Source organism: Nannospalax galili, unplaced genomic scaffold (genome assembly GCF_000622305.1).
Source record: "Nannospalax galili isolate Female #2095 unplaced genomic scaffold, S.galili_v1.0 scaffold898, whole genome shotgun sequence".
NCBI lineage: Eukaryota > Metazoa > Chordata > Mammalia > Rodentia > Spalacidae > Nannospalax > Nannospalax galili.
Genome location: NW_008342399.1, coordinates 3,259,085 through 3,273,214, shown reverse-complemented (window position 1 = coordinate 3,273,214; position 14,130 = coordinate 3,259,085). Strand labels below are relative to the sequence as shown.

Genomic DNA, 14,130 nt, shown 5'->3' with positions numbered 1-14,130 from the left:
TGTCTTAAAGGGTTTATGTGGAGTACAATATTGTATAACTCTATTAACTCAACGTAAACCTAATAATTTACAGCCAGTTTTGAAAGAGAAGCATCTTAGCTCTGGAAATTATTACTGAATATGTCAATGCTGTTGTAATGAAATGCCTCTTCTAATTATATTGTTATTAAATAAATAATTTTAAAAAAACAAAACAAAACAAAAACAAAAAAAAAAGAAAAGAAAGGATAATTTGGCTGGGACTGTAAAGATAGCTCAGTGGTTAAGAGTGCTCACTGCTCTTACAGAGTACCCAGGTTCAGTTCTCAACACCCACATGGTGGCTAGCAGTCTTCCATAACTCCAGTTCCAGGAACTATGACACTTTCTTCTAACTTCTGCACCTACATAAAATAATTTGGCTAGGCATGGTGGCTCATGTCTTTAATCCCAGCACTCAGGAGAAGCAGGCTGACCTCTGAGTTTGAGGCCATCCTGATATATATATAAGACCTGTCTTTAAATAAAAAAGAATGTATTGAATGCTCCACCTATAGCAATATAAACATCATTAGATAATGGAGGTCAATGACCACTAATCACTGTATACATGTTTCTTTAGTAAAGTACTTTCTGCTTGAGATGATCATACTTTGATGACAAATCTACTCTGAAGGGGCAAGTAGTAGTACTGAGGTAATTTAAACTGTTTCAGTAGTTTACAAGAAACCAAAGGAAATGCCAACCTAAATTTTTAATATGTTAAGCTAAATTTAGAAACTATAGTCTATTTTTTTTCCCCCCCTGGTGCTGGGGACTGAATCTAGGGCCTTGAATTTGCTAGGCAAGCATTCTATTGCTGAGGTAACTACCCTATACCAGAAGCTACATTAAGTGAGTAAATGTGTTGATTGTTTTCGTGGCAATTGACTTGACTGATTACTGACCTGCCGTTCATTTTCACAACCATGTATTTATCATTAGAGTCTCTAATTAGTGTTCTGTGTAGGGCTTGTCTCTCATTGGCCCTTTGGAGCCTACCACAAATTTCTAGTACATAAAATAAAGTTTTAAAAATTAGTAACTGAAGATGTTCTATCTTGAAATCCATCTAGGGTTATATAATTATTGATAGTAACAAACAGACCAATTTTTAATTAAAGTGGCTCAAATTTTCAGTGATAAGAATTATTAAGCTCATTATAGTTTAAATCCTTGAAAGAAATGTGAGATCATAATTTAAGTTTGGAGTCTAATAGAACAAACTACTAATGAAATTGAATTGGACAGTTATTCAGTGTTGAAGAATTAATTTAATTCAAGTAGCTATTAATATTGGATCAATTTTAATTTCCTATTTTCTTCTGCAGTAGGAGTATGTGTATTTCCTGATGTTCATTCAAAGGATAAAAGTCATGTTCCTTTTAGCCCAGATAATGTAAATCACAAAATTGTTCATGAATGTCAGGAGCTTTCTTCACCTGTCATTAGTATGTCTCCTGCATCATTTGAAGAAAACAAGATTGTATGGAAGGAACAAAATACTAAAGAAGAAGATGGTTTAATGGAAGAAGCAGTGAAGAACACTCTACCAACCAGGTTATTTTAGTATTCAGTTAATAAATACAATTAGATCCACCATTAGTCTTAGTTATTGCTTGTAGTGTTGGTTTTGTATAAATTTAAAGTAGGCAGTGTTGCTTTTTCACATATTAAGGATTAGCTAATATGGATTTTAATGGTTTATTGGTTTGCTTATTAAAATTACAGCACTATGTTTGCAGTGTCTTTGAAGCTTCAGTGAAGTAGATTTATGTCAATGTAGTCTTTTACAAACATGGTCTCCATTTTTTAAAGTATTTTAGTAAACTTACTACTTTATAATTTTAACATTAAGCAATGAACGTTTGCGGGCTGGAAAGATGACTCAGTAGTTAAGAACACTGGGTGCTGTTGACGGAAACCCAAGTTCATGTCCTAGCACCCACATGGTGGCTACCACCTGTCTGACTCCAGTTCCAGGGGATCTGATACCATTTTCTGGCCTCAGCAGGCATTGTACACACATGATGCACTTATATAAATGCAGGCAAAGCATTCATATGATAAAATAAAAACAAATTTTTATAAATTAAAAGAAAAAAAGACGTGAACATTTCCCAAGTGTGGTGATGCATACCTGTGGTCCCAGCTCTGCAGAGACTGAGGCAGGAGATAACCTTGAGTTTTAGGTGAGCCTTGCTACATGTCAGGACTTTGTCCAGACAGACAAACAAGCAAACTACTGTACTGTGGTACCTGAATGGTGTTTATTGTTTATATCAATGGTAAAGATAAATATGGCAAAGGAATTTTTACTTAACTGATAACTTTCTTTCATCTTTACTTCTAGGCATACAGCTTCTATAGTGACCAAAAATTTGAGAGTGAGGAGTAGGTTTGTTAAGTCTAAACCAAATCCTGAGACAATTTCAGGGGCCAGTGGGTTTCATGGTCATCAGGAAACTCCCAGTTTTTGTGTAACCAAAGGGACAGAAGTGGAAATTCAAAATGGTGAGTTTGATTTTTTTCAGAATCACACAGTTGTCCTCTGACCTCCACATGCATACTATGGTATGTGCAACCCTCCTGCCTCCCAATTTAATAGCTTATTTTATTAGCAAATCTGGTGTGGTAGCATGCCCATATTCTTAGCCCTTGGAGGGTAGAAGCAGGAAGATCAAAAATTCAAAGTCATCCTCAACTGTATAGGGAGTTGGAAGCCAGCCTGGGCTGCATAGATCTTTTCTAAATAAAAGTGATAGTGCATTAGCAATTAAAATTTAAATTATTTAAATTTTACAAAATGCTGTTAAGTGCAAAAAAGTAAAAATGAGCAATAAAATAAATATCAAGTAGTTTGGTACCATTTTCTTGCTTTGTTTGTTGTTTGTTGGATTAATTTGTGTATATGTGTGTTTTTTTGTGAATACTCAGCATGTCCGAGTAAGTTATATGATGCTGCTACATGTGGCAGAAATTAAGAGACTGCCTAAATAGCTTGAGGTTAAAGACAAAATCAGTTCCTTCTTAGTTCCCAGACCACTAGTCTCAGCTTTAGTGATAAACTGCTATTTAACAGTCTTTTAGAAATATTTTATGCTCATATAAGCACCAAAATGGGGTCACATACATATTAACATGTAAACCAATATATACACACATATACATTTGTAAATAAATTTAAATGTATAGTTTTGAAAGAATAAAAATGCATGCATACCATATCATATATACTGTTCAGATTCAGTACCTTTTAAAAAAACAGCTGTACAACAGTGGTGCAGCAAGATGAGGATGAAGGATAATGATGATGTATTTTACTTTTGATAAGTGTAGAGTAGATGCTATGTGTTCTCATCACTAAAGGGGTTTATAAGGTAGTGTATTTTTCAGTTAGCTAGATTTAACTCTGCAGTGTACGTGTGTTTCAAAGCATGGCTGTAATAAAAAGTGCTGCATTAATTGCTTTTTCCTTAGAGTCTAGTGTGCTGGCACATACCTTTAGTCCTAGCACTCTGGAGGTTGAGACTGCCCCACAGGACATAGTGAGAGCCTGTCTAAAAAAAATTAAGTTTTGTGTTTGTTTACTTACTTATCTATTTTGGTCTTTTTTGAGATAGGGTCTCCCTGTAGCCACAGCTGGCTTGGAACTTGCTGTGTAGACCAGGTTGGCCTCTAACTTACAGAAGTTTGCCTGCCTCCGCCTCCCAAGTGCTGGGATTAAAGGCGTGCACTACCACGCCCACCCGGCAGTTTGTTTGGTTTTGTGTATCACTCACTGACTGACATTGAACTCAGAATCATGTAGCTGAGGAGAATGACCTAGAACTCCCAGTCTTCCTGCCTCTATCTCTCAAGTATTGGGATTACAGGCTTGGATCACCATACTGTTTTTGGTTTGTTCTTTTAATTATTTGAGATAAAGTCTCTTGTAAGTCTAGGCTGGCCTTGAATTTACTGTATGACAAAGGATGATCTTGAACTTCTTGATCAACTGGCCTCTACCTCCCAAGTGCTGTCATGCCTGACTTTTTGTTTTTGTTTAGCTTGATTTTTGTTTTGTTTGTTTGTTTTGAGACAGGGTCTCGCTGTAGTTCCAGTTAGCCTAGAACTCGCTATGTAGACCAGGCTAGCCTCAATCTCTCAGAGAGTCTGTCTTCACCTTAATAGCGGAGCCGTTTCTCTAGTTCCTATAATATTGTTTTTAAAAAATATTTGTAATTGTGATTTATGCATGTATGTGTATATGTGTGTGAATGCAGGTGTGCATGTGCCATAGCATGTCAATTCTCACCTTTCTGCCATGTGGGTCTGAGGGATCAAACTCAGGCTTGGTGACAGGAGTCTTTACCTGCTAAGCTGTCTTGCTTATCCTTAATTATAGTGCTATTTTAATTAGTACTGTAAAACTATTGGGGGGGGGATGCAATTGCTTTGGTATCCAGGAAGGAAATATATGCAGTGTAGTCTTTATTAATCATGTTTTACTGTTCAAAAATCTTGGCATGGGGGCAAGAGAGATGGCTCAGCTGTTAAGAGCACTGGCTGCTCTTGCAGAGGACCTAGGTTCAGTTCCCAGAACCCACATGATGGCTAACAACCACCTGTAACCCCAGTTCTAGGGGATCTGATGCTTTCTTCTGACCTCCATAGGCATTGCATGACACAGGTGAACTTACATACATACACTCATACACATAAAAAATAAATAAATAAATAAATAAATAAATAAATAAATAAAAATAAATAAAGTAAGTAAATAATTTTTTAAAAATCTTGACATTCTCATTCTTCTGCCATGTAAATGAGCTGCTTTTTGGGTCATGAGACACATGAAGGAGTTGCTGAATCTATCTTTAAGAGAGAGGATGTTTCTGATATAAAGAGTTTAGTTGAACATTTTCAACTATATCTTAAATGTGTTTATTATTATTATTTATTTAAGAAACTGAGAAAAATGATCCCAAAGCAGTAGATTTGGAAGCTAAAACCCTTGGGCCAGTTATAACAGCAGAGAGTAAGGAGCAGAAGCAATTGGTGTATGCACCCAATGTCAGAGGGACCAGTGCTTCACAAGAAGCAGGCCTAAACTCAAGGTAAAGAGGGAAGTAATGCTGCATTCATTTCTTTTGCGTTTGCTTTAGCCATGGGCCTTAGCTGTTAAGAATTTTATTGAAAACTGTTAAATGATAATACTTAGTTCTAAAAATAATTCCATGGTTGGTTTCTGTATTTCAAATAATGTTTGAAACTATTTTAGAAATGAAGCTCAAGAGGAGAGATTACAAGAAGCGCACATGTTCGTTGCTCCAGTTACTTCCTCTGAGATAGGGCTTCACACACTTGATTCTGGTCACGGTCTTGGTGACAGTTCTGCTGAAGAACCACCCAGTGAAAACTCTAAGGACAGCATGGTCATGCTTCATGTGCCACAGGTAAAAATGTAGACTATAACAATGGGCAGCATGTGTTTTTATCTTCATTTAGAAACGTAGTTTACATACAGTAAATATAATCTATTCTAGTTCACATTTTTTATAAATAGGTTCAGCCTACCATGGTGGCTCATGCTTGTAATCCCAGCTCTCTAGAGATAGAGGCAGGAGGATCTTAGGTTTGAGTATAACTTGGACTATGGAACAAGCTAGCCTGAGTTACAGCAACACCCTATGTCAAAAAACAAAACCACACACACCTTTGATCCCAGTACTTGGGAGGCATAAACAGGTATATCTCTGTTTCAAATAACAACAAAAAACCCCAAATAAGCCAGGCTTGGTGGCGCACGCCTTTAATCCCAGCACTTGGGAGGCAGACGCAGGTGGATCTCTGTGAGTTCAAGGCCAGCCTGGTCTACATAGTGAGTTCCAGGACAGCTGGGGCCACAGGGAGACCCTGTCTCAAAAAGACCAAAAAAAAAAAACCAACCATATATATATATGTTCACATAAGCAATTCACAAACAGTTCCCTCACTTCAACAATTCCCCAGCGCTCTCCAGTTCCTGCCAGCTCCTCACAATTGCTAATCCAGTTTTCCTAGTTTTACTTTGCCAGGAATGTATTGTGAATTGGGTATAGGGCCACTTACCTGTTGTCTCAGCTACTAGTAGGTTGAGGGAAGAGGATCTCTGGAGCCAAGGGGTTTGAAGCCAGCCTCTCTTCTCTAAGAGCCTGTCTTAAAAACAAACACAAAAAAACAAAGAATGTGATAGAATTTTTGGTGTGTTTTCAGTCTCTGGAGCATAGAGATAAAAGAGTTACCCAGTTTTATTAAAAGCTTGAGAAATTTATTTCTTGGGTCTTAGGTCTTCCTTCTGAAGAGTTCATTCACAATGTAGATGTTGGCTGAGATGTTACTATTACATGTCTGGTACTGTGAGGCTCTGGGATACAACTCTTTGGGAAGTATGAGTAAATGAATGGTTAAACTCTGACAGATGCTGTGGTAGAGATTTGAATAAGATTCCCCCAATCAATTTAATCTCTAGGAATTCTTAAAAGAATTCCTTAGGTCAGAGAGTGCTTGAGGAATAAATATAGCTAATTAAAGGGAGAGGAACATTTTTAAAAATAGGTGTGGAACAGCATGATTTGTTAAAGGAAATAGAGATTAGGGAGTTTGACTATATCCAAAGTTAAGAGAGTTCTACGTTTTTTTACTTTTTGTTTTGAAATAATTTCAGACTTAGAGAAAAATTTATAACTCTTTCTTACAAGAACTTTTGCATACTGTTTCTTTGGAGTCGTGGTTAGTTTTTCTCATTTGCTCTCTTTGACTGGGTCTCCAGCTCTGTAGATACTTAAACTTATTTTGTGTGCCTGCTCATGTATGTGCATGCACATGCACAGACATGCACATAGGACAGTACTTGTGGAGGTCAGAGAACATCTTGGAAGAGTCAGTCTCTTCTTTCCACCATGTGAGTTCTGAGGATTGAACTCAGATCACCAGGTCTGCAAGGCAAGTGCCTTTATCTTCTGAACCATCTCACCATCCCTAGTTAAATACTCTTAAAAACTTGATTGAGTGCTGGTGAGATGACTTAGTGGGTAGAGGAGCTTTCTGCCAACCTGGCAACCTGAGGTCAATTCCCAGGACCCACATAAGAGAGAACCAACTCCCTCAAGTTATTCTCTGACCTTCACATCTCGATGTAGCCATGTGCACCCCCCCCACACACAGAGTAAATAAATTAATTGAACCTGGAGTGATGACTCGGCAGTTAAGAGCATATACTACTCTTCCAAAGGACCAGAGTTTGGTTCCCAGCCCCCACATAGGGTAGCTCACAACCACCTGTAATTCCAGCTCCGGGGGAACTGATGCCTTTCTGGCCTCCAAGGGTGCGCGCGCACACACACACACACACACACACACACACACAAATACAAAAAATTAGGAAAAAAATAGCAGAGAGTGATGAATGCTGGTGCTCTGCTAGTTCTTAAAATTATTAGTTAATTTATTATTAAATAAAAACTTGGTCCATTTGAAAATAAGTTGAAAACTTGAGCTGATGTAAACGTACCTTTAATAAAGAACGAGAATGTTCTTTTACAAAATAGTGACAGTGCTGTTTCAGACTCAGTATTACTGTACTATTTAACATTGATTCAGTAACATTATTTTAATATGCAGTTCCCTTAAGAATTTCCACACTTATCCCAATCATGTCTTTGTAGATTTTTTTTTTTTTTTAACGGAGTATTGATGTAAGTCACTTGATAGAGTGCCTGTCTAGTATGCATGAAGCCCTGGGTTTGATTCCCTACTGATTAAAATCAAGCAGAGTAGTACAGTTATAATCCCAGCACTCAGGATATAGATACAAGAGGATCGGAAGTTCAAGGTCATCTTCCCCTACATAGGGAGTTTGAGGGCAGCCTGGGAGACTTGAGACCCTATCACAAAAACAAAAACAGGGCTGGAGAGATGGCTTAGCAACTGGCTTCTCTTGCAGAGGATCCAGGTTTGGTTGCCAGCACCCACATGGTGGCTAGCAGCCATCTGTAACTCTACTTCCAGGGGACCTGATGCTCCTTGCTGGCCTCTGCAAACATTGTATGAACTTGGTACACTCACATACAAAAGACTCATATACATAAAGTAAATAAAATAAAAACAGAAACAAAACCAAGAATAAACAAAAGGTTTAGGACCCAATTAAGATTTGTCACATTTCACATTGCATTTAGTTGTCATTTCTTCTTTGTTTTTTTTTGTTTTTGTTTTTGTTTTTTAAAGACAAGGTCTCCCTGTAGCCCTAGCCTGGAACTTGCTGTGTAGACCAGACTGGCCTAGATCTCACAGAGATCCCTTGTCTCTGCCTTCCAAGTGCTAGGGTTAAAGGCATGTGTTTTCTCTTTTGTGAATTTGACGTTTTATGAGCATTAAAATAATGTTACTGAATCACTGTATTCAATGTCAATGAATTTGATATTTTAGAAGCATTTAAGGTTGTCCACATTCTGATGTTTATTTGTTTCTTTATTTAGACAGGGTCTTGCTTTGTAGCCCTGGCTGGCCTGGAATTCACAGACACCTACCTGCCTCTGTTTCCCCAGTTCTGGAATTAAAGGGCACTATCATGCCCCCACACCTGTTTTTTTTTTCTTTTGTTTTAATGGCCGCCTCATTGTTGGTTTCAGTTTGAGGGGCTAGATGGCTACAGAGCAATGCTGTGTTATTCCCTTTGTATCACATCAGGAGATGCATAGTATCACTTTGACCCGTTGCTGGAGATGCTGACTGAGCACTTGGCCAGAATAGTGTCAATGAGATTTCTGTTATAAGGACATCTTTTCTACTTTGTTAGAAACTTGTCCACTGAGACCAAGCACTTATCGCCTAATAGTTTTGGTATTCATTGACAAGACTTACCTAATCAATAATTGACATTATTTGTTTCAAAATGGAAGTTTGAAGATTTTAAGCATTAGAGAATTATAAACAGTATACTGGCAATTTTTTGGAAAACAGGAAAAACCTACACTGGAGGCAAGGAGAGCAATTACCTCCATTCAGGTGGTACCTACTCAGAGTGTATGTTTTGATGTGAACATGGCCAGAGCTGAGGAGTTTGGGTCTCTACCCTGACACTTCAGAAATTATAGAATACTCACTTTTAAAAATTTTTTTTTAATTATTTTTTATTTTATGTGTATGAGTGTATTGCCTGCATGTATGTGAGTGCACCCATGTCGTGCAATGCCGCGGAGGTCAGAAGAGAGCTTCGGGTTCCCCTGGAACTGGAGTTAAGGATGGTTCTAGCTGCCATGTGGGTGCTAGGAATTGAACCCGCATCCTCTGCAAGAGCAGTCACTGCTCTTAACCACTGAGCCATCTCTCCAACCCAGAATACTCATATTTAACAATTTAATCGGCATTCTTTTTTAAGATTTTATTTTAATTATGTATGTGTCTGGGTTTTGTACACATGTATACAGGTGCCCTTGGAGTTCAGAAGAGGATATCAGATCTCCTAGAGCTAAAAATCTTTAAAAACACTTAAAAATTGCATGTTTACAATAAGTTAATGAGGGGGCTGGAGAGTTGGCTCATTGGTTAAGAGCACTGGCTGCCCTTGCAGAGGACCCGGGTTCAATTCCTAGCACCCACATGGCAGCTAACAACTTATCTGTAGCTCTAGTTCCAGAAAAGTCTGGTGCTGTCTTCTGACCTCTGAAGGCATTGCACAACACAGGTGTGCTTACATGCATGCGGGCAGAACACTCACACACATAGAATAAAAATAAAATATTTTTTTAAAAAAAGGTAAGTCGAGGAGCGTGGTGGTATGCACTCAGGAGGCAGAAGCAGGCAGATCTCTGTGAGTTCAAGGCCAGCCTGGTCTACATAATGAGTTCCAGGTTAGCCGGGGCTGCAGGGAGATCCTGTCTCAAAAAGATTAGAAAAAAAAAAGTCATCGAGTTTGGAGACATTGCCTCTTTGCCAATGTTTTGTTGAAAAACATTTTCAAGCTTCATTTTCCTTCTAATATTTTTATGGCAGTGTACACCAACTAGTATTCCAGAAGTCCCAGAAGAGAGTGTAATCCCAGAAGAGAGTGTAATCAGCCCTCAGGACCTTACAGGTATGAAAGTCTGCCTTCAGCAAAGTATCATAGATAAAATATCATGTAATTTTTACATTTAACTGTGGAAGAGCACAAAACAGTATTAAAAATGGTCAGTGGCAGTCTTAAAAAGCAATTTTTTGGAAAACAGGAAAAACCCACACTGAGAAAGTGTTTTTATATCAATTTTATTCAAAATTATAAATATAATGAATGAATCATCTTTACCCCTGAGGGGAAATTATTTTGATGGGTTGGGGACTGTATTTTAATCTTGGTGATATATGTCATGAGACTGCCTTTTTAGAATTTAAACAGTGATTTTATGCTATTTTTGGATTAGCTTTTCATTCCTAACCTTTAACTTTGACAGTGAATCTAATTGCTAATATACATCAAGATGGAGAAGATGAACAAGCATTCATTTTGACTTTGGTGGAAATCCCAACCAATGGAGCAGAGGAATTTACTGATACCTCCATGCAGTTAATGCCAAGCTCTCTGCTGCCAGCACCTATATTGGTCAAAACAGGGAATACAGTAGAAAGAAGTGACCTGAGGTAAAAAAAAGCTTAACTGGTTTTGCTAGGAGCAAAGATGCTTTATGAATTGAGTAGTATTGATTAAACAAGTCAACTGTATACAAAAAACATATATGCCAGGAGTGGTAGTACATGCCTTTAATCCCAGCACTCGGGAGGAAGAGGCAGGCAGATCTCTGTGAGTTCAAGGCCAGCCTGGTCTACATATTGAGTTCCAGGCCAGCTGGAGCTACAGGAAGACTCTGTCTCAAAAAGACAAAAATAGATACAGATATAGATATAGATATAGTTATCACCAGACATGTTGATACTCACCTTTAATCCCAGCACTCAGGAGGCAAAGGCAGGCAGATTGCTGTGAGATTGAGGCTGGTCTGGGATGGTCTACATAGTGAGATCCAGGCCAGTTGGGGCTACATTAATGAGACCTTGTCTCAAAAACAAAAACAAAAACAACCCAGTACTGTGTATGTGATTATTAATGCACATTAATAGTACATACTAGAGGGATTCGTTGTGACATTTCCATGTATGCAAATGTGGTGCTTTGACCCTGTCCTTTCTCTGTCCTACCCGCTTCCTGTCCTCTACCCTGTTACCTGCCCTAAGTTTTTCTACTTTCTGGGCTTTTTGGGTTTTGTTTCTTCTACATATGAGAGAAAACACATGATAGTTATTTTTCTATATGAGGTTTATTTCACACAGCATGATATCTTCAAGGTCCCTTTATTTTCTTGCTGGACATATTTCAGTTTTCCTTTTGGTTGAATAATAAATGCTTTCTCTTTTGATAATCATTCTGACAGCCAAAGATTATTTTTTCATAAATTTATCGAACAGTTGTTCTTCTTTTGCTAAATAGCTGTTCAGATCAGCCATTTTTAAAATATTTTATTATTTTTATTTTCTGTGTATGAGTGTATTGCCTGCATGTATATAAGTGCACCCATGTTGTACAATGCCCACAGAGGTCAGAGAGGTCATCAGATCTGTTGGAACTGGAGTTACAGATGATTGTTAGCTGCCATATGGGTGCTGGGAACCGAATCTGGGTCCTCTGCAAGAGTAGCCAGTGCTCTTAACCACTGAGCCATCTCTCTAGCCCCCAAGATCAGCCATTTTTAATGTCCATTTTTAGTTTAGTTTAAAAATTAGCATATATATATGTGCGTATGTGTGTGTGTGTGTATGTGTATGTATGTATGTTAGTTATACAAAATAAGTCAGGGGTTTTATTATGACATTTTCATATGTGTATGGGTCTGACTATGTAGCCTGTCTTGTGCCTCAGCTTTCTGAGGATTGGGTTCTACCTTCCTGACTTTTCTTTTTTGTTTTTGAGACAGGGTCTCCCTATAGCCCCAGCTGGCCTGGAACTTGCTGTGTATACTCACAGAAATCCTCCTGCCTTTACCTCCAAGTACTGGGACTAAAGGTGTGTGCCACCACACATGGCTTTCTCTTTTGGTCTTTCTTGAGACAGGTTTTCACTATGTAATTCTGGCTGGCCAGGTGTTTACTAGGTAGACCAGGCTGGCCCTGAACTCAAAGAGATCAGCCTGTCTCAGTCTCCCAAGTGCTGGAATTAAAGGAATACACCACCACCACCACCCCCAGCCCTACCTAGCTTTTTGAAAATTCTGTACATGACTGAGAAGATGGTTTGGTAGGTAAAGGCATTTGCAACCCAGCCCAATAACCTGAGTTTGATCCAAGGAACCCTCATAGTGAAAAGAAAGAACTGACTCTCTTAAAATGCCTTTTAATCTCTACACCCATACCATGGTACACATGCTCCCCCCCACACAAAATAAGTGTAAAAAATTTCTTTGAATATTTGTGTGTTAATCCTCTGAGAGATAAATAGCTGGTAAAGATTGTCTAGCATTTTGCAGGTTCTCTCTGCTCTGTTGTTTTCTTGGCTGTAGAGCAACTCTTTAATTTGATTTAATTCCATTTGCTGACTGATATTTTATTTCCTGAGCTGTCAGAGTCAGATGTTTCTCTTGTGTTTCCTTCTTGTATTTTCAAAGTTTCAGGTCTTATGGTAAGACTTTAGTTCCATTTGGAGTTAATGTCTGGATGTACAGTTTTCCCAGCACTGTTTGTTGAAGAGACTGCCTTTTCTGCAGTGTATGTTTTTGATAATTGTGTTAAGACCCAGCTGTAGATGCATGGACTTGTTTCTGTGTCTGCTATTCTGTTTTTAATGACAGCATCTTCTTTTTCACTGTGGCTCTGTAGTATATTTTGAAATCAGATATTATAATGCCTCTGGCATTGCTCCTTTTTCTCATGATTGCTGTGGTTATTCAGGAACTTTTGTGCTTCCATAGGAATTTTCAGATTTTTTTTTTCTAGTCCTGTGAAGAATGCCATTCATACTATGAAGGTGATTTCATAGACTCTTTGTCAGTGCTTTGTCATCTTTATCATCAAAGTCTTTCATCTTCTTTTTTTTTTTTTTTGAGGCTGTTCTGAATGGGATTGTTTTCCTGATTTCATTCTCGGTGTATAGAAATGATACTGGTTTTTGTATCCTGTTACTTTGCTATATTTATTTACCAGTTTTAAGTGTTTGGGTAGGATCTCTTAAGATTTTGTAGGTAAAGAATCATACTATCTGTATACAGGGATAATTTGACTTCCTTTCCTGTTTATGCCTCTTTCATCTCTTTCTTTTAAAGAATTTGAAGTATAATATTGAATAAAAAATTGGAAATCTCTGTCTTGTTCCTGATTTTAGATGAATTGCTTTCATTTTTTTTCCGCATTCAGTATTCTATACACTGAGACTTTGATGGTGAAAATGACAAAACTAGCGCATGAGGTTCTGGGGATGCTCCTGTTTCTGCCTCCTATCTCATCCTAAGCACACTGATACAGGTGTATATTACTGTGCCCATATTTACATGGGTTCTGGGGATCCAAATTCAGGTCCTCATACATGCAAAGCAAGTACTTCAACCACTGAGCTACTTTCCAGCACATCTACACACACATTTATTTATTTACTTATTTAGTTTTGGAGACAGGATCTCATTCTGTAGCCCTGGCTCATCTGGAGCTCATTATGTAGACTGGTTAATCTTGAATTCACAGAGGTCCACCTGCCTCTCCCTCTTAAGTGCTGGATTAAAGTCATGTGCCACCATGCCTTGCATATATTCTTGATGCTTTTTTATTATTTAAAAAAGTGTTCCTATGCCGGGCGTGGTGGCACACGGCTTTAATCCCAGCACTCGGGAGGCAGAGGATCTCTGTGAGTTCAAGGCCAGCCTGGTCTACATAGTAAGTTCCAGGACAGCTGGGGCTACAGGGAGACCCTGTCTCAAAAAGACCAAAAACAAAAAAAAAAATGTTTCTATTTTATTGTAAGAGATCTACCTGCCTCTGCCTCTGCCTCACAAGTGCTGGATTAAAGTCATGTGCCACCATGCCTGGCATGTATTCTTGATGTTCTTTTATTATTTAAAAAAAGGGTTTCTA

At 38.2% G+C, this 14,130-nt stretch overlaps 1 protein-coding gene across 2 annotated transcripts in view; it reads left to right on the top strand.

Moving 5' to 3' along the window:
* Window positions 1-14,130, top strand: part of Bdp1 (B double prime 1, subunit of RNA polymerase III transcription initiation factor IIIB) — a 117,541-nt gene that overhangs the window by 80,849 nt on the left and 22,562 nt on the right. For both annotated transcript variants that reach the window (XM_008838483.3, XM_008838482.3), the window contains exons 29-34: window positions 1,350-1,578; window positions 2,372-2,532; window positions 4,967-5,117; window positions 5,282-5,456; window positions 10,036-10,117; window positions 10,473-10,659. In XM_008838483.3, coding sequence (XP_008836705.1) covers window positions 1,350-1,578; window positions 2,372-2,532; window positions 4,967-5,117; window positions 5,282-5,456; window positions 10,036-10,117; window positions 10,473-10,659 — 985 coding nt within the window. The remainder of the gene's footprint in view (window positions 1-1,349; window positions 1,579-2,371; window positions 2,533-4,966; window positions 5,118-5,281; window positions 5,457-10,035; window positions 10,118-10,472; window positions 10,660-14,130) is intronic.